The sequence below is a fragment of the Diuraphis noxia genome, unplaced genomic scaffold, assembly GCF_037042655.1.
Source record: "Diuraphis noxia isolate RWA-SAM2 unplaced genomic scaffold, SU_Dnox_SAM2 contig0003, whole genome shotgun sequence".
In the NCBI taxonomy this organism is placed as follows: domain Eukaryota; kingdom Metazoa; phylum Arthropoda; class Insecta; order Hemiptera; family Aphididae; genus Diuraphis; species Diuraphis noxia.
Genome location: NW_028301713.1, coordinates 52,338,051 through 52,359,928, shown reverse-complemented (window position 1 = coordinate 52,359,928; position 21,878 = coordinate 52,338,051). Strand labels below are relative to the sequence as shown.

General features: G+C 28.5%; 1 protein-coding gene across 4 annotated transcripts in view; it reads right to left on the bottom strand.

The window, feature by feature from the left end:
• The window catches only part of LOC107173206 (uncharacterized), a 96,375-nt gene that overhangs the window by 54,466 nt on the left and 20,031 nt on the right, over nt 1-21,878 (bottom strand). For 2 of the 4 annotated variants that reach the window (XM_089223928.1, XM_089223927.1), the window contains exon 2: nt 13,129-13,182. The exons of the other annotated variants lie outside the window; for them this stretch is intronic. In XM_089223928.1, coding sequence (XP_089080054.1) covers nt 13,129-13,182 — 54 coding nt within the window. The remainder of the gene's footprint in view (nt 1-13,128; nt 13,183-21,878) is intronic. 4 annotated transcript variants of the gene reach the window in all.

The following is a 21,878-nucleotide window of genomic DNA, read 5'->3' as shown; positions in this document are numbered from 1 at the left end:
CGCGTGCAACTCTATATAGATTCATTATGATATTCCACAATGGTCTGCAAGGTGGAAAGAAGATTAATAAATAATAATTAATCTATTTAGTAGGTACAATACAATAAACGAGTAGGTAAAAACCATGAGTCGTCCATACTACGTAGACTGTAAAGAGTCGACGGAAGTCGCGGCTACTATACACAGATTAGTGAACCCTGACAACGGATAAGGTGAAGTACATCAATCAGTATCGTCTTAAAAGCTGATTACCAAGAAGAAGAAAAAGAAAATTTGATAACCTCTCATTATTTAAACCCACGTACATTTAAACGACTGTGGTAACGATATTCCACTGATCCCACTATTATCAAACTAGACACATTATATGACACGTAATACGCGCGCGTATTAACAATATAACATTATTAATAATATAAATATCTCGTTCCCTCGCAATAATAATATAATGACCGAAACGACCGTACTCGCAGCTATCTCACTTCTCATATAACGCGGCATACGGCTGGGGTATAAAAATAATTTAAGAATTTATTACGTGGGCTACAGTCCTAGAAAATCAAAGTTCAAAATAACCAGTGGGAGTGTAAAACCCGTCATGAGCGCCATTAGAGATTAATAGTAACAGGTCAAATTGAGCAAAAGTTGAAAATGAACCGTAGAGTCAAAACGCCTATTCCCCTCATCGTTAAAAACAAATATATTATATTTTATTATAATTTATTTTATAACCATAGTACGCACGTCTAATATATTTAGATAGGTACGACTTTTTTTTATAAAATATCATTATCAGTATGTAATATTATTATTAGTTGATTATCTTTCTTTTTTTATAATCATTATTTATTTTATAGCCAGATCTCTGAATATGTTTCGGATCACGCAGTCGACCTGAATATACCTGATGTATGTTCTGAATCTTTTTTTACATAAACTCGTACGTCCAAAGTGGAGAAGGGAGGCTAAAACCATTTTTGGTGTGGGAACTCTTAGACCTCCCCTGGTTACGTCTGTGCATACCACTCGCACTTAACTATTAGGTTAGGTATTAGGTAACCATGGATGGAGTGGTGCATTTGAAAATCTGAAATTTTTCAAATAGGCCTATACTGATGGAAATCTACTACCTATATGAGCTGGCCAGCTAAAATTATTTAAACGTTAAATTACAATAATTATAGTACAAATACAGTACACACATTTTTTCGAAATTTCGAATAATATTTAATTACCTTTATTACAGATAAATATTGTTATAATCTTAAATTACGTGGATTTTATGGTATCAATTAAATAAAATGACTATTATGAATTATAGTAATAAATTAACATCAGAACATTAGATATGAAATATTGAATGTCGAAAATTTTGGTATTTCCTTTGTAGTTTCTTCTACTTAAAAATTAAAAAAATCCCGTTCGAGAAAATCAATATTCTTTCAAATTTCAAACCTAATCCAACCAAACGCTTGGAATTATTCATGTTGATATCGATTGAAAAACTAATTCATTAAAATAGTTGCGAGATAATGAAATCATTGTAATATTGTGGTCATCACTCGCGCGTATCATTATATAATAACATATATAGGTTTCAATGTTAAACTACACATGATCATAACTTACAACAATATATAATTTGATATAATATTATATAGCCCCGCAGATAAATCAATTCCATGGTGACCACTCAATACAAGCACACCGGGACACTATACAGCAGCAGCTAATCGACCGTATACGACTGCAATGCATACAATATAAACGACTAACGCGTACAAATAAGTAATATACGTCGTCATGTGCGCCACTTTATATTATATATTATATATATGTATATATACCTAACGTGATACGTGTATGGGTCGGTTCCGTCGGGAATACGGTAAGGGGCAGTGGGGTGGACTGCAAAACTCGATACGGCCGACGACGACGCGGTCGGGCGGGGGTTGCGTCGGCGTCGGGATAACGCATGTGCGCGCGACTTTCCGGTCGGACGATCGGGCGGGCAAAACACCGTGAAATCTCTAAATGGAGCTACTGTATATACTATACAACGGAACCCCGGTACACAGTATACCTATACGCGGTATAATATATACGGTATACGACGAGACTTCGAGCTCTCTGGCGCAATCGGCCGGATTGAGTTCATCAACTTAATGTAAGTCCCTCACTACGCCATGTATATATTGTATATTATACATTTTATGTGTGTGTGTTCGCTGACCAGACGAGAAGTAGCTATACCTTTTCTTCGATAACATAATATTATAGTATATTGAATATACCACCGCAGCGGATGACCTCCAGAATCGCGTGCCATTACACCACATAGTTATTGGAGTGGAAATCAAATATAAAATATAATATATTATGTAGGTATACTAAGTACCCATTTCTAATGTTTGGAAAATAAAAAAGAATGTTTGTTTAATTATTTGGCTGTTTGTTTGCCCTCTGTAGACTAATAAACTACTATACCGTTTTCAATGAAAATTATATCAATAGATTCCTTGACACTCGGAGAGGGTGTGTTTATAGCTTCGTTTTTAATCCACATATACTGCAGGCAGCTATAGGGTGGCTCGCACATGAATCTTAATTCAGCTCACGAAAATTAAATATTTTTTTGTTTAAACATAGCAGGGTTGCCGTTAGTTATACAGATAATAAAATAATTATTACTTATTATGATTGGATATAATAATTATTTATCGTTATATTTTTTCGTTTAGACTAATAAATTTATTCTGAATAAATGTTCATTTAAATAAAAAGTTACCATTTACCTATACACCGTAATTGGATGGCTCATCATGGTTTTATTTATTACCCCCTGGTAACGCTAAGTAATACAGTATCATTACCTATACATGTATAGGTAATTATTTAATATTAACGGCGTAGTCGCGTAAAGTACATAACCTAACCTAACCTGTAATGTTAAAAATTTAATGAAATTTATCTTTTTGACATATTTTATTGATGTGAAAGAGGATAAATCTTAAATGTTTAAATGTTTGATGTATTTACTTAATATATTTGATCGTTATTTCAATGTACCTATATTAAATTGATAAAATCATACCAGTGTTATTAGTTATAATTTATTGTTTTTAATATGCATAATTAGTAGTTACATGATACATGTACAGTAGTTATACAGTAGTTTCTATGTAACTTACATCTAACAAAGGGAGAATTTGCAAAGCATACTCAATTCTGAACACTTTACACGGCATTATTAATTATCTATTATTTGGTTTCAAAAACCATATAACGATTAATTGAGTTAATTGATAACAGATAAGTGATAAGCTGTAGCTATTAACAAGGTATAATTTCTGACCACGTAACTATATATATCAACATTAATAAATCATTCATCATATATTCATATATGTTTAAAGTTTAAGCGTGCAATCAATAATTAATCATAATCATATTATTATATACCTATAAATCAGGATATTTACCTATTATATAATACTACCTTTCATGATAGTATATATAAAAAAAATATATATATTCCATAATTTCATCTATACACATTTTACAAAGACTGAAATTTTTAACTAAACAATTACAAATTAAATATTTCAAATTCAAATCCTTATGTATAGGTACTACACCAGGTTAGGTATGTGAATTAATCGAAATTTTCAGACTCTGATTTGGTTGATATTCAGTAAAAACTAAAAGTATACATTATGATGCGATGTATGTGGTTAAAATATATTACACGTGCGGTGGCTGACTCTTTAATCAAAATTTATATATACATCCCATAAATATACGTGCTTATTACTTTAAAAAAATGTATTGCAATGTATATTTTATATTATTGTTATTTATTGTACCTATTTGTATGATGATATTGTTTTTAAACTAATAATATTAATACCACTGCTCTAAAAATTGGATTTTAATTGATTCTGTAGGCATATATATATATATATATAAGTATTGTTATACTTTATTCATTGATCAATATATTATTTACAAAAAACTATTCAGTAAATGTCATTATATCTATACTTCTGTAGGTATATATAATATATGGTTGATTCTTATTGATCAGTAATATTTTGTGATCTTCCTCGTATAATATATTTCCGTATATTTCTTGAATATAAAATCTATTATTCTCATCCTATGAAATATTGTTTGATGTGTCTCATAAATAAGGAAATAACCGAACTATATATTAGAATAAATATATATGATTTCGTTTGTCAGAAGCCGGCTCAAAATGTTAAAATAGTTATATACATTTAATGTTTAAACCAAAAGACCATTGACTTTCTTTTAGTATTTTGTTGCTGAGAATGAGATAATGTGATGTAGCCCGTAGAGAAAAATTGTATTGCCGTCATATAATATGAATATATATATATATTTTTTTTTTAAAGAGTCTATAAATATATTATATAATATTATTTATGGGGTATTATTAAATCCGTGGCATAATACAAATGATTGATCATTTTGAAGATATTGATTCTAAAAGGTTATAGAAATGGTATACTTTATTTGATTATCCTTATCTATATTAAATTATTAGGTACCTATATTAAATATAATATTTAATTTAGTTGTATACAAATTACAAATGGTAATTATTAAAGTATCAACGCATTGGTTATATCATTAATATTCGTCATGTATCCTTATATCTATAGATTTCTTTGTATCATTCCGTTTAATTTAGACGAAGAATATACAGAAAATTTATGAAATACATAATTGTCATTAAAAAATATTCTGTAGGTAACAATAGATATTCTAAACATGAACACCTGGATTAACTATAAATACGAAAATCTTGTTAAATAATATATACACAATAAAATATTATAGTATACTAATACTAGCTTATGTTCTGGTGTATGTTCTAGTGTCAAAATTAATATTCGTTTCGTTATTAATTATAGTTAAGAGCAATTATTTATAATTATTGCATTGTATATATAATATATGAATATGACATTGATCAAAACGCTTCATCAGAGTGAATTAGATTTGTTTCAGCAGCTGCAGATACCCCGGTGGCGCGAATAACGATATTTATAGCTACTAAAGCGCACAGTTTTATTGGCCGACCGTTAATGTAAGCCGGTTATGATGCATTTAAAAGCTAAATAATCCTCTACTTGGTTTCCGGAATCCGGGTCTCTTGAACCGTCCGGAAAGACGCAATTTTCCGGTCTCAGTTAACATAATAACATAATCGGATTGATTACGCTGCAAGCCGTATGACTATGTATAGGACGTGGAAATTTTTTTTCCTTCTTCAAAACGCTACCAGCTCTGCCGTAATAAATGGTTTCGTTAGGTCGACCAATGGCAGTGTGCATCACATTATACATTGAACGCATAATATAAAGGAAATGAAATCCAATTCAGCAGTATTATATGCAGCAAAGCCAAATAAAACCATATACCTACCTAGTGTCTATATATTATAAAATATAATATACCTATACGTATTGTAAATTTGGTTTAACTTGAAGTTTTTCGGCATTTTCCCGCAGTCGTTGTGTTGAAATAAAAATAAAAAACCTCAAGATTTTCTGCTATAAGGTGTATGAGTAAAAACTAAAATAATAATTACTTAATATATTATGTAATTCTTACATACAGCCTGCAGCACTTTACATCACACGTGACAATGATAATAATAAGTAAACTGTATAGGTATATTTAAAACGGCGTTTTAAATATTTTAATGTCCTTAAAAGTCGAGTATTGTATACGTATATAATATATATATAGGTAACTACTTGATGTATACAGTTGAACCCTTACTTTTTGTATAGAGTGGCATTCACCAAACACGCTCAGTGCTCATCCCTATTTTTTCTTGAATAATAAATTTAATAAATTTCTGATTTTTTGAATTTTTAAGTTTACTCAAAAAGATCTAATAATATACCTTACCTTTTATAGACTAAAACTTGTATCTTCAGAGGGTACTCCTTAATAGTGGTACAAGAAATCTTGAGAATTTGAAAATATGGTCTTTATATAAGTATAGTCAGTACCTATAATTATAATATAATTATACCTATATTTAAAAATTTCAAAAATCAGATTTTGGATAACTGAATTATTGAAGAAAATAAAGGGGTCAAGTATGCTTAGTGAATCACTGTGTATATAAATATATTGTTATAAAATATCAATTACATATTTTTTTTATAACTCCTAATACTGTCATTGATAAAACAAATTGCACCTTCAACGAAGGTCCTTCACTATATAATATATTATACATATTATATAATATTATATAATTAATATTAATATCCAATTTAGGTTTTATATTTATATACATCTACATTTAACATATGTTTTGTAGTTTGAAATATTGAATATCGGTTAATTAAACAATAGGTATATTATATAATTTAATTATATAATGTATATCAAATTTTATAAAATGTATTGTTGGAACAAACTATTTTTTTAAATCTCTTACTATAACAAAATGTTATCAAATCTTTATTTTAGCTAAAATGTTTACATCTTGACATTTTATGTGAATAGAGGATATAGTTACAATAATAGTTGCATAAATCGGTTGAACAATATTTTTGAACATATGTATGTAATATGTTACATATATATAAAATGTTATATAGGTACATATTATATGTACCTATATAACATTAGGTACCTATATGTTTTTCATGCATAAAATATTATATGAATAAAGATGCCTATTTTTTTTTTAAAGAAGACATAAATATTATTTGTAAAATATGAAAGTTTGATCAAAATATTTTAATAGAAATTAATGATTTAATTTTTTTTACTTAAAATAGTATTGAAATTTGCACCTACATACCGAAAAATTATAGGCTAAAGAATTCGTGGAAGCTTCAAGTTCAGTATAGAATATATTATTAAGCATTTTTCTATTCACTGCAACGGAGAAAACAACCGTTTTGCAAATCGTGAAAATGTAGACACTATGCATAAGTGAATCACGTTTGGAATAAATTATTAAAAACCGCTAAACAACGGACTTCTAATACTATTATTTTAACGTTGGCAGTGTTTCACGAATGCCCACAACCCACTGCCGAATGAACGATGAGCTGCAAGGTTCGCGAACGGTGCTCACAACCACAGTAATGGCTGCCAATTAAACCGCTTCAAAGGAACCACTCGTGAAGCCGGCCCCCCACCCCAATATGGCCTACCTTTCAACTCCATGCACGCTAGCACACAAGTACACGAATACGTTATGTATATATTATTAATGTTTACATGGGATATGCCCGTGGACAACTTACTATACCTATATATATATAACACTGATTCAACTTAACTTCTCCAACACCTTTTTACAATAACTATATATATTATACTAGGTACCTATATTATTATGTTAGTAGTTAATTTACTATTCTCGTTCAAAACCGGCAGAAAATAAAAATAAAAAATTGCTTGCAAACACTGCTCTTCAACAATGATTGATTGGGAAGAGATTTTTCTTTCTTCGCCAATTTTATAACCAAAATAAGTAAATATATACGAGTATGTACCAGCCTACGAAATGTGTTTTTAGACCTTTAACAACTGCGGTGTATAAAATATAGGTACACCTATTATACACAGCTATTACACAATACACTTGGCTGTCGGTTTTGCAGCGTGGTGTTAGAATAAAAACAATGCATAGAGGATATTATACGACATTAAACGTTTGCATGACCGTACCAGCTATGTATATAATATTAATAATAATTAATACAAATTCAACACTAAAGAGGTTTTTTTAATTGAATTATGACATGCTATAATATTATTATATCTGCAAAATAACACAACAAATTAAGACGGTAAAAAATAAACAAACTGTTAAAACGTATTATATAAAGTTATAATAATAATACAATTTTATATAAATATTAAAATAATAATTTACACTTAGTGTGTAATATTTTTTAACTATTTATTTTCCTCGATGATTTAGATTTTTGTGAATTTTTCATCATTTTGAGCATAACTTTAAAACATGTCCACTAGATTTGGTTTAGACCAATTAATTCCTTTTATTAAAAAATCTCTTGTACCTAACTAAATTACAATAAAATCCGTTGGACTGTTTTTGAGAAACAAATTTACAAATCCTCGCAAATTTAATCATTATATAATTGCTCAGTTAAGTGTGGTATTATAGTATTTATAGTTAATATACATAAGATATAACCATATATAGGTATCTGTTTATATATGAGTATATGCTAGGTAGTAGGTATATACTATTGTTTAATGTTTTGAAGTATATGAATGAAAAATATTGATTATCATGACATATGTATAAATATATTATAATTTTTAGGTAATAATAGCATCAATATTACATCCGTATAGCCCATCATATGAAAATATTTATCATGCTTATATATAGTTATATAATAAAGGCCATTACATGAGTGATAACTTTTATTTATACTTCCTTTGAATTTCGAAAATATATTTCTAAACACATAAAAAAGAAACACGTGCTCTTATTTCTTGCCAGTGGCAAAGTATGAAAGTACTCAAAAACTCTTAAGCCGCATAAAACGAAAACAAAATACTACCCTTGTTTTCAAAATAGTTTTAATGTTAATTCAAGTCAGTACCTCAAGTATGGTAGTTTGGGACGGATATAAAGAAAAAGGACCTCATTTTATCAAGCCCACAAACACGCTTTATGTCGAGAGTACACATAAGACGTCACTAATGAGCTTTAGGATGAGAGTTAACTGATGAAAAATAAAAAGTAGAAAACCAAAATATTACAAGATTACACTACTATAGAGTAATATTTTTCTACCTACTAATAATTATCTGTAATATAATAATGATTATTAAAATTTTTAGTGGACACTAAGTCTGGTTTTCAACTTGAATGGATAAAATAAGATTAAACAGATTTCATTATAATTACCTCTTTTATGTTAAGTGTTATAGTGATTGATTTTGTATACTATATCACAATAGAAAAACAGTAAAGATATATTTCTTTAAAAGTATTGCTTTTTTTAAACAGTAAACACTCAAAATAAATTGAAAACATACCTTTTATTTATTCATTCTATGGTTATAAATTATAATTTTATTAAGGTTTACTACTTTTTTGAATATATTTTTTATTTTTATTCAAAAGTGAAATATTTTTTTAGCATTTTAGTTGGTACATGAAAACGAAAAGTTAATTAGTTATAACTTATAAGTATAGGTACCTATTATTAATTGTTCAGATGAATAGATGAGTAGGTACCTATGATAGACCATAATTTTTCTGAATACCTATTTTTAAAAATAATTTGCTTCGGGCCTTGAAATTATAAATGTTTTGTTATTAAAAAAAAATAAAGCCCTTAAATAATAATAAATACATAACAAACAGTAAAAATACGAAAAACTTTTTTCCAAAAATGTAGATTTGTAATTAATTTTGATCAAGACGTAAAAAGATATTTTCAACAACCATATTACTTTTTGAGACAATGAGTACTTAGTGTTAAAAGAATCACTTATTTGTAGTTTGTTTACAACTATAAAATACATTTCGAGTAAGTTTATTGAGTGTGGGTATTGTTTTAAAATAATTCAATAAAATAATAACTGTACAAAATTGTGTTGTCTGAAACATAAATTTAAAAAATAATTGAAAGAAAGCTCCTAAATATAATAGGTAGGTATATCTGTTATTCTGTTACAATAATATTCAATTTAAACTTTATCTTTGTTTATTATATAGTGACTAAATTGTATACGAAAGAAATCTTATAGTTGAACACTAAATAAATTATCATTTAAACAACTTCTTGTCTAATCAAATCATTAAATTATTACTTTACTCTGAATTCGCGCATCATGTATACTGTTGTTTTACTTACAGATGGAAATTATATACTTTATATTATGTAGTTATAATATCGAGTTATTTAAAAAATTATAAAATGTCAACCTCAAACAGACACTTAATTTAATAGCAATATCTGCCGCGTGACTCGTCAGATGGTTTATATACTTGTATGTAATATTTGTAGTGTAAATGTAAGTGAATTAAGCCTGCTTTCATTTACAAAATAATATACTAAGTAATATAGTAAATAATAATGTAGAATACTATGTTATATTATTATATTATGATGCTGTTTCGAGGGACTTATTTGTATATAGCATATGACTGTAAACGATCGTACCACTATTGTCTATTCGCCCAAAAAGAGCGGATGAGAATACATAAGATGATGATAATAATAATAATTGAGTACAATGATAATAATATGTAGTAATTACGATGCAAATTTATTAACTCGGGTTGGTTTAGGCATCTATATAGGTAATTGCTTACATCACACATGCAAGGATATAATCATCCCCCGCCCAAACGAAGGTCGTGTCCTCGACGTACGAATATATATTATTATTTTATCACCGCTATACGGCCTCATTCATTATATATTAGTTACAATATAAGAGGTATATGGGTAATAAATTATATTACAATAATGATACAACAACAATGATCATAATGATATAATACGCACTCACGTGTGTGTGTGTGTGTGTGTGTATGATAATAATAACAACGATAATAGTCGACGTGATTCGGTGAGATGGCAGCGCCGAGATTGACATATTGCAGACGCGATACGAACGCTTTATTGTTGTAGGTACAACCACCGCCGTGGAGACGCGACCGCGGACATGAGAACATCCTGTGACCGCGCGTGAGAGCCGTTCTCCTGTTGAACGTTCTGACTGCGTAGAAAATATCGTGTAAACCTACCGATTTCGATGTTTATGTGTGTGTGCGTGTTTTCTACATATTCGAATATCATATGTGAAGCGCGTATATGTGTATGGAAATATGGAAAAACGTGAAGTAGCTGGATATGAAAGGCGGTGTGGGGAGGTGAGAAGTCAGGGTATGTGTGATAAGGAGAGGAGAGGAGAGGAGTATGCGCGCAATGTAGAAAAAGGAGATGTACCGACACCACACCACACCACTAGTATATTATTTATTATATATACCTATAATACGTATGCGATGTTGAGGTCAACAGGTGACGGTGGCGCCATACGACGAATGCCGCCCACGATTTCAGTCTCTGTTACGTTTCTTTTTCTCCTTCTGTCTACAATGTACATTCACACACAATATACACACACACACATTATACGACGACGTCTCGTCCGTGACATATGGCTGCTGTTTGAGTGATTTCGTTATGTTTATTATTATTATTATTATGTTGTGTTGCCTTTCGGTTTTGTTTTTGTTTTTCTTTCGACGTCACCGCTGTCTGAATACTCTGTACCTATACTTCAATAACTGCTGCTGTTGCGACCAAGAAGATGACGATGACAAATAATAATAATAATATCGTCACGGTGACAACATGCTACTGTTGCCGCTTCTGCCGTTTCTGCCGCTACTTTACACATCACAGCTACATCCACCGCCAAAACGGCCTTATAGAAACACGTTAGGCGTATCCAGGCTCGGTTCCGGGATGACGTCTTCACGACTTCACGCACTTCCTCTTCGACCTTTTTCGTGTCATATTTTATTACTATACATTCTAATCTAAGTCTCGTGGTTAGAATATTGTATTACGTTATAACAATAATAATAATATTGGTGCAGTATTGAAATGCTTCAACAACGATTGTGAATACAAACCATTATTATTAATTCGGAATGTTATTCGAGCAATTATTAATTATTATAATCGGTTCGATGTACCTATATATATATATTATAATATTTGAAAACGTATTACGACGTTTTTGGAAAATATTGTATTTTATTGATCTTTATTATAGCTTATAACATTTGATGATACATTTTAATAAGTATAAATAATATAATTTGATATAATAGCCTCAATTATTAAATTAAATTATAATATAATATATATATATATATATTCAGTTATCTATATATTTTTTTACTTTTGTTAATATTTATAAGATGTTAAAAAGTTATAAAACTGAATCATTATAAATAATCGAAACATCAACAGATAAATGTAACAAATAAAGAACGAAATATAATAATAGATGTTCAGAACTCTCTTGAATGCCAATATGGCTTATTTAAAACAAAGCAGAAAAATCATGGGAAAATTTACAAGGACAAAAAACACTAGACACCAACACTGCAGTATTCAAATTCAGAGGAATATAATTTATTGTTGTTATTATTATTATTATTGATCAGACGTGGTTCGGTGGCGCCAACAACGACATGTCTTGGATTGTCCATCATATTGCAGTTATAGGTATACACATACACGTTTTATTTTATTAGATGTATTTTTTAAGAACGCACATTCATTATAATATTATCATTTTGTTTGAATTTATCTATTAACGTGATTGTCAGTACACGGCAGCGTCCTAATACAATCGAATCAAATAATTTTAATAATATAAGTAGGTACATATAATTATATAGGTATATTATAATGTATACCTATGTACCAATATCTTAATCTAAAGAACGACATGCTATTGAAATGGTATCTCAATAGACGACAAGCGTGGTTGAAGAGCTATTGAAGACAAACCGGTATTTTTCAATGAACGTTCCCTATTGCTCGTGACAAGAGGTTAACACCACAATCGTGTTATTTCATTACACGCTGCAGAATAATCATAAGTACTGTATTCTTAGAACATTCAGACGTGAGTTTTGGCGTAAAATAAATTATTCAAACCTAATTATTATCTGCACACTGACAATATTAAGCATTATTATGTTTTTTTTTTACGCGAGTAACATCTTCAAGTTGTATTATTTTCTTCCATACCACCATAGTTATCACCAACTCGTTTAAAAAATTGTATTTTGTTGTAATATTACGTAAACGAAGATATATAATAAATATTAATAATATATTATGAAGTACGTTATGTAAATTTAAAACAATTAAAAACCAATAGACCAAAACAAACAATAATAGATGACGTTTTATCTCATAACGACCATTTACAATTCTTAATAGGTACCAAAACTATTACATATAATCATAAAATAAAATATAAAAATAGATATTATATAATATTTTACTAGGTAAATTAGAATTATTTTATTCACTTTACCTGACATGCAGCTATTGGGACTGAACGCTGGATTCTTTTGTAGTTGTGAAAATCCTAAAAAAACAATGAATAAAAAATGTTGTAATAACTATGTAACTTAATTTTATATTGTGTTTAGTATTTTTGCATAGGTAGGTACATACATCATGGATTAACATCATTTATATGTTATAGAATTAAGATCAACATTCTAAATTGTTATTGTTCACGTATAATTTAGACAGTTAAATATACATATTTTTTTTTTATTGAGCTCAACTATTCGTCAACCTTGATTACATCCAATGGTAATTTTCTATATAATATTCTAACTAATTTCTAAGTGTATAATTATGTTGATCAATTAATAATGAAAAATATTATAGGTATATCTATACCTTCATATACCTAATAATATTTTACACAATAGGTAATATATAGATCAAATATATGAGACTAACAGTACTAAACAGAATAAAGATAGGTATGTACTATGTACGTATATAATATACATTGGCATAAAAATCTTTTTGACTTATTATCTTTGGATTTCCCATGGTATCTTTACCCAATCGATCACGTAAAAAATCGTCTTTATAGTATTTCTTTTATATTCATAAATCCAGTAAATTTCTGTGTAAACTGCACGCACCCGTATCCAATTACGACAGTAGGTACCTATGTGTGTTTTGATTCGCAAAGGTCTCCGCGGTAATCCGACCTGACAGTTATCGTATTTCTTTAGTTCATGTACAATTATATTATATAGGTACACACACGCTGTCTATTATTAAACTCAATTCGTTTACCACGATACACTCAATATCCTATATCCGGAGGTATTATAAAACGTTCAATAAAAGATTGGTTTTTTTTTTTTTTAGGGGAAAAATAGGCGTTTTGTTTTCAAAGACTTATACGATAACATTATTGACGAGCACAAAATATTCAATACAAGGTGGTTAGACATTAATTTAAGAAGTGCAAGGAATTATTTGAACCCAGCCGTTTAAATTTCTTATTTCTATTGAAATGATAAATTGGTAAAAAAAACTACCTAACCTAACCTAACCTACCATTATGTTATTATATTTTATACAATATGACAAAAAATTTAATTAAAACTTACAAGTACTGAAGTACCTAATAATTTTATAGAGTACCAGAGTACCAACTTATATATTGTTGATTTATTTATAAAATTAAAACACCAAAAGATAAGCTATCACCACTTGGACACTTCTTTTTTACACGTTTGTTTATATAAATACAGTATATATTACATATTACAATTAATATTCGCTTCATAATAATAGACATGCTTATTGTAAAAAACGATATTCACAGATTGTGTATCGAATTTAAAAAAGAAAAGTTAAAAAAACAATTTTAAATTATATAACCCATCAAATAAAATCTCAGTTTATAGACTCTGGGAATATTTTTTGTACGCAATAATGTAAATAAAAAATGTATGCATGTGAATTGTAAACTAATTAAAAATATACTGTTCAAATTATATGCCTTTACAAATTTGAAGCAAAAAATAAATACGCTTAGTAATAGTTTTTTTTTTACTATAGGTATGTGCAACAATTTTTTTTTTTATAGCTGAACATGGCAGGTTCAATTACATGTTATATATTATTATAGTTCAATACAGTGCCTGAACACATAGGCGTAGCTGTTAACGAACACGCGAATAAATTGGATAAGCTTCAAACATGGAATTAGAATTCGTTGTGGCTTTTCCACCCCATGTCTAAGGTGCCAAGGTGGCCGACCGCGAATACCTATTTATATGTAAAAATAATTTATGTGGTTGCCGGGTCGTCGATGTGAAGGAGTAAAACAGAAGTGAAAATATGCATGTCAATTGTATAAAATAGTTTGAGCTGTTGCCACTGTTGCAATTTCAATGTCAATTAAACGGTTAAAAAATTTCACAGTCTATATTCTTAAAGTATTTAGGTTTAATGTCAAAATATTAACTAAACATTTTTTTTTTTATGATAAAAGTGCAGTGTTATAATTTATAAGAATAAAATATTAGAATTAATGTAAAAATTATGTATTATTTTTTATTGATCACAAAAAAACATTGACAGCAAATGCTATTAGTTAAGAGATATGCATAAATAAGTGTTTGCAACGATATTTACAAAGATGAGTTATAAATAAAATGGGATGCACAATTTTTTTTATAAATGATTGTACAATAATTTGAAGTGTTTTAAAAAATTCAATAAATCTGAGTTATTTTTAGGATTGGACCGAGTGCGGAGTCCTGCCGGTTGTATTAATCCTGTGCTCAACTCGTTCTTAATTACGTGTTTTACACGAAGTAATGTTTTTTTATTTATAGAGACAAAAAATGTCACATGGAAATTGTCAAGTAATACATATTGTTATTATTTGTATACGTCATACAAATCAAAACGATTCTGATGAAGGTATATCCTATATATATATACATTTTGGACGGTCTCCAAATGTTTACATTTGTCGTTGGGTAGTATTACAAATAACAGTTTAATTTATTTTAATTACAGGCTGATGATATTATTAGCTTTCCTATACAAACAATATTTAAAACAACAATTTAAGGTAGTTTATAAATTACAGTACATTTAACCAACTTAAAGCAATCATATACAATATTGTATTTTGTAATTACCTAATGATACACTTATTACTTATGAGTATTGTTTTAGACAGTACAATGAGGCATATTAAATTATTATTATTAATGTTTAACAAGCCAAAAAAATTTAACAAAATGTGTTGAAAAAGTCAATTTGAATAAGTTAAATTCTTGTTTAGCATAACTTATCTACTTGTATTGTAAATGTCCAAAATAAATGTTTAAAAATTATGCCGTCGAAACATATGACGTGTATTTTCATGTTTATTAAAAAAAAATTGGTTTGTGTTTATAACATGATAAAAACATATTTAGGAAGTGCGGCACGAAAATTGTCAAGTGTGTCTCCTCACGAGATATGAAATAATATTTAAGATTGTTTGTACCAAAACATATATTTTTAATGAAATAGTGAGAAGTGGTAAATAAAATTATCGTGAATATATATTTTTATATTTTACTATTAATTGACTTTGTCAAGTATAATTTGAATAAATAAAAATAATAAATCAATAATGTACTTTATAATAACACACACCATATTATATTGTAAAGCTTATTTTAATTGATACTATAAAATATATTGACAATATTCTAACAAACCTTTTTGAAAATTAAAAGTATCTACAATTTATAATATGTTACATAGTATTTTAATTTATTTTGTTAGTTAGTATTAGAAATTTTAAATTTAAACCTAATCTAAAAGTACCAACTAGATTTAATTTGCTAAGAGATACCTTCTTCAAAATTTATGATCAGATCATTTTTTGTACTAGAGAACATGTCTTCACTGTCTTCAGACACAAAAATAAATTAATGAAAAAATACACCTCATTGTAAAACCGATACAGCCATCACATCGCTCAAAATCTAAAATGTATAGGCATTGTGTTATAAATCATAATATTGAGTAATAACGAGTATGGTGTTTACTGTTTATCTAACAATTTAACCAGTGATTATAAACTTTTCAGTTCTAAGCATTATTATTTTTAATTAACCTGACATAATTGTAGTCATGCAAGCGACCAACCAAAATCATTATAATGTTTAGTGTTTGTGCTCTGTTGGGGTGGATGTACATTTTAAGATGTTTTATGACCACTAAGAAAATTGTGCATGGATGTAGCAATTTAAATATTTGTGCACCATTAATAACAAATATTTTAAGAGTGAGCGAGGGAGTTTTAGCCAGCAGTAACCCTCCCACTGAATATAGACATATTAAATAACCCCAAAAAGTTTACCAAAGATAAAAAAAAATCAGGACTATTAAATTACCAAATACTGATTATTGAAAAGTGTACATGATATAAACTTTCAGTATTAATTATTTAAAAGTACATAATAATAAAAGAAAATAATACTTTTGAAAGTATCACAGAAATTGGATTTCATATATATGCAAGCGCAACCAATTTTAACTTTCACGTTGTTCAACTTGGCTGCGAATCCTCCCTAATAATTTCTATTTTTATACTCATTTGCACTGATGTAGAAAAAAAAAACAACGAAAGGGATTATTATATTTATATATTACGTTAACGCTCCAAATTAATGAGAATCAGTTTGATTTGTTTTATAATGACAAGCCAATAAAATCGCTAAGAATAAAACGACTAAAAGAATATTTTAAAAATCTGAGATATCACGTCTGTTATTGAATATTCAATTGATTTATTCTATTCTTATTATCTCTTGATATCTATAAGGACGAATAAAGAATAAATTATAAATTATAGTACCAATATCTACCTAGTGATTTTAAAATTTCACGTCGCTGCTTTAGTTGTATTACTTGTATTAAGTATGAACTATATGTAGGTATATATTAAATATTTTTAGTTATATAGGTACCTGTACATACAGATAAAAATAAATATTATAATATTTACTCAGTAAATTTCCTTATTGTGTATAATAAATATACGAACTATACTAATTTCAATACCTCGTTATATAGGTACATATTATTAATCAACTGTATAGTTAAACATATACTGGCTATACTGTATGTGTAGATGCCTAATTATTTAAATGAGCAATATATTAAAAAACTAATATATTTTTTCTTTTAAATTTGATTGCACACTTAATAATAACATCATTAATAATAAAATACGTATTTCATAAACACACTATGCCCATTAATAGTTATAAATCATAATATAAATCTACAAAATAATATAATACTCAGCATGTTTCGCATGTTTGTATGGCACTAAACTTGAACGAGCCTTTGTTATTTTTAATAAATCCAATCCGTCGACATTGTATATTATAATGTATAATATTATATATTCGTATTTTTAATTTCTTCTCTTTTTAAAAAGCGAATTTGCCCGCTCCATACCACCGACCTACCCGCTGCACCTATGCCCCTACATTCAGTCACTAATGCGAGGCGACAAAATTACAAAACGACGGCGGCGGCAGCCACGCCCAACAATTAGCAACGTCACGTGTTTCCGTGCGTTTCCAGGATTGCGTCTGACAGCCTCATATTATTCTTCTTCGCCTCTCGTTATAATCAGTAAATAACTGATTCCAGACCACCCTAATTCGTTTTCAACGATGACAACGACCTGTTAGTGACAAACCCCGCGAGAGACTAATAATAATATTGAACGAGAACTGATAATAGTAAACTTTGCCTGGTTTATACTCATGACGTAGTATTATATGTTATGTATTGTATAATATTATATAATTAGGTACGCGTTATAATAACAATTATTAATATAATACACCAGTCACCAGCACTCGATAATCGCATGGACCACATGTAATATTATTGTTGCAAAATGCTTGGTTTACACATAATATGATGACGTTACACACATATTTTATATGTCTCCGTCTTACAAGTGCGTAAGCGTAACATAGCAAATTTACGCTTAGCAGATCACGTTTAACTTCGTTTATAGTTTAAAAATCAGAGTAAATCGACCTATAATGAAACTTGATGGTAAGAACATTATCTGTGTGTGGGTTTTGTACGATATCTTAGTTTTTAAGTGAATTATGAACATTTTTAATTTACTCTTTTTTATATATGCATAACTTGCTACAAAATTGAACTATCGTAAAAAACCCACACACAAACACAAATAATGTTCCTAACATCGAGTTAAATAATAATTCGATTCACCCTAATTTTTGAACTAACGGTGCTAAACGTGATTTGTTGAGCGTAAATTTGCCATGTTATGCACTTGTAAGACGGGTACAACAAATAGTTGTGTAACGTCCTCATAAGTTTAATACGTATAGATAGTACCTACCAACTTACCTACAATTTATAGTATTATTAATGATTTTATACAGCTGATGACGAATTTTAAGGTTACTCTTCTAAAACGCTACTTATCTATGTATATATTTATCAATCATTTCTTTATAAGATAAAAATTAATAACTATAAACGCAATTACATTCGTACGAATTTGCAGGTTATGAAAGATAAGTACGTCATTATAATGTAAATACATATTGTAACAAAACCATAAATTTTATAAATGAAATTAACTAACTGCGACACTGAGTAGCTTTGTTTATTCAGTATATATTATATGTGTAGAGAGGGATTCACCAAACATTCCAGTCATATTTTTCTTAGGTGATGAACTTATTCAAATATTATTTTTTGGAATTTTGAAGTAGGTAAAAATTAAGGAGCATATTTTTGATTATTTAGATTTTTAATATTTAAGGAGCGATACAAGTATCTTTTTATTAAGTAGATGATTTTATTCAAAATATTCAACATTTGAACAAGTAGTTTCTGAGTTATTAAAATGTGTATAAATATAGGTAGCTGACTAATAATAATACTTAAGAACAGTTTCAATAATAAAAAATAGATATAATAATGGATCTATATAGTATTTATTATACATGGATAATTTTTATAAATTTAAAAGTATTGGTTTAATTACTATTATTTTATTTTTAAAACATCACAGCACCCATATAATCTTCCAAACCTATATTATCATTAGCTTATGATTACCCTTAGTACCTACACAAAGTATATATCTCATAAATTCCTCGTTTGAATTTCAATTTAGATACATTAACATTTAAACAATTTTTTTTTGATTAAAAATTCACAGAACAAAGTAGTGGTATTGCCACTCCTATTAAATTGTAAAAAAAAAATCTAAATACATAAAAATATGATCTTAAAGTATGCTTGAAAATTTCAAAAATTCAAATTTAAATAAGTTAATTAAATTAAAAACGAGATTTAGCGTGCTTGGTAAATACTCTATATGTATTAATAGGGTGTTATCACCTAACCTTTTCAACAATTTACTGTATAATAAAATATTATATTCTGAATATAATTAGGTACTATTATAATTATTATTATATATTATAAAATGTTGTGATATCATAATTTCTTCAGTTTCAAAAGAAAACAAAAATTGAATACTAACTATAGTCTATAATATAAAGTATTTTTTCAATGTTCTAAAAACGTTTCTCGTACATCTTTCTAAACTAATTTAGTAATTTGAAAACAAATCGTTAATAGCTGTAGGTTTACAACATTATAATTATTTACAGAATGAATATTATATAAACGTGAGCGAAACCGAATAAAAAATAAAAGTTATACATTTGCATAATGATACCACGACGATTATCGTAAAACGAAATCAATGGAAGTGTTAAAGAAATAATTGCATATTTAATATTTGTTTACTGTTTCCGTTGTTTGAATAAACCGATAAACGTATATACTACTGCTGCAGTTGTCTTATTCGTTGATTCCGACCACATTATAGCTTTGCCACCGTCACGCGTCCACCAGCATAATAGCTTTATATATACGTATATAATATAATATTAATGATAATAATAATAATGTATAAAAGGGGGGGCCGTCGCACACTAATAAACGACCCCGACGTCGTCGGTTAACCAATTTTGGTCAAATCGATATGCACGGTGGCGGGCGGCGCGTGGCGGGCCGACGATACAACAGTCGTGTCAAGGATGGAAATTCGATACAGGACGGAAAATGTAAGTACGCGCGGGTGGTGAGTACGCCTAAAAAACACTCCCCCAACTCGTTCGTCTTGGTTAATAATAATAATAATTAATAATAACAACGATAATAATTTCGTCTAAAAATAGATGGCGGGTATCAAATAAATGTAATGAATGAATAATGATAATAATAATTATTATAATTTAGTCAGTATAAATAGATAACCGTGGTAGACCGACGTCTGACACATAACGTAAAAAAAAACACAACAAAATTAAATAATCGATAGACCCCACTGTTACTGTGATATTTAATATGACGTGTATACAATAAGGTGATTCACTTGCAGCAATTATGCTCACCCTCATTTTTTTTGTTAATTAATTTATAGTCAAATTCTGATTTTTAGATTTTTAAATAAACATAGGCAATGCCATTTTTTTAAGATGGATTAATATTAATTACTAACATTTTCAACTCACCATAGCCAGCCTCCATATGTTTCAAACACATTACCATGGAGTATAGAACTTGGACCTTTAGGTATATATTATCCTTAATACAAAAAAATAAAAAAACTACTCCGTTAAAATTTTGTTTTATGTCGTCCAATGACCAATACATTATCCAATAAATAATTAACAGTAGAAAAATAACTGCAGGGTTCTCGTTTGAAAAATAAAAGTTTGGATCTCCATGACAGCTGCAGAACATTCTTTAAGTGGTACATTAAAATTAAAAACTTTTAAAACCATATATAGGTCATTTAGTATATTTGAAAATTTCCAAAATTAGCTTTTGATAGACAATATTATTGAAGAAAAAAAAGGAGTGAACGGTGAATATCATTATGCTGATGCATAGGTATTAAATGTATAGGATCGCACTGTCGTAGTTATGATGGTATTCCAAAATATTTTAACCTACCTTCGTATTGTACTGAGGTAGCAGAGAGGGTACCTACATATAATAATATAATACGACGATATTACAGTAGTAAGTATATAATAATATTATAATCGAAAGTGAATGGGTTTAGGCGTGTCTGCGCCCCCGCTACCGAAATTACCGTGTTCGGTCTATACGCGCGCTTATATAATGTATACCTTTCAGCTATTGTATTAT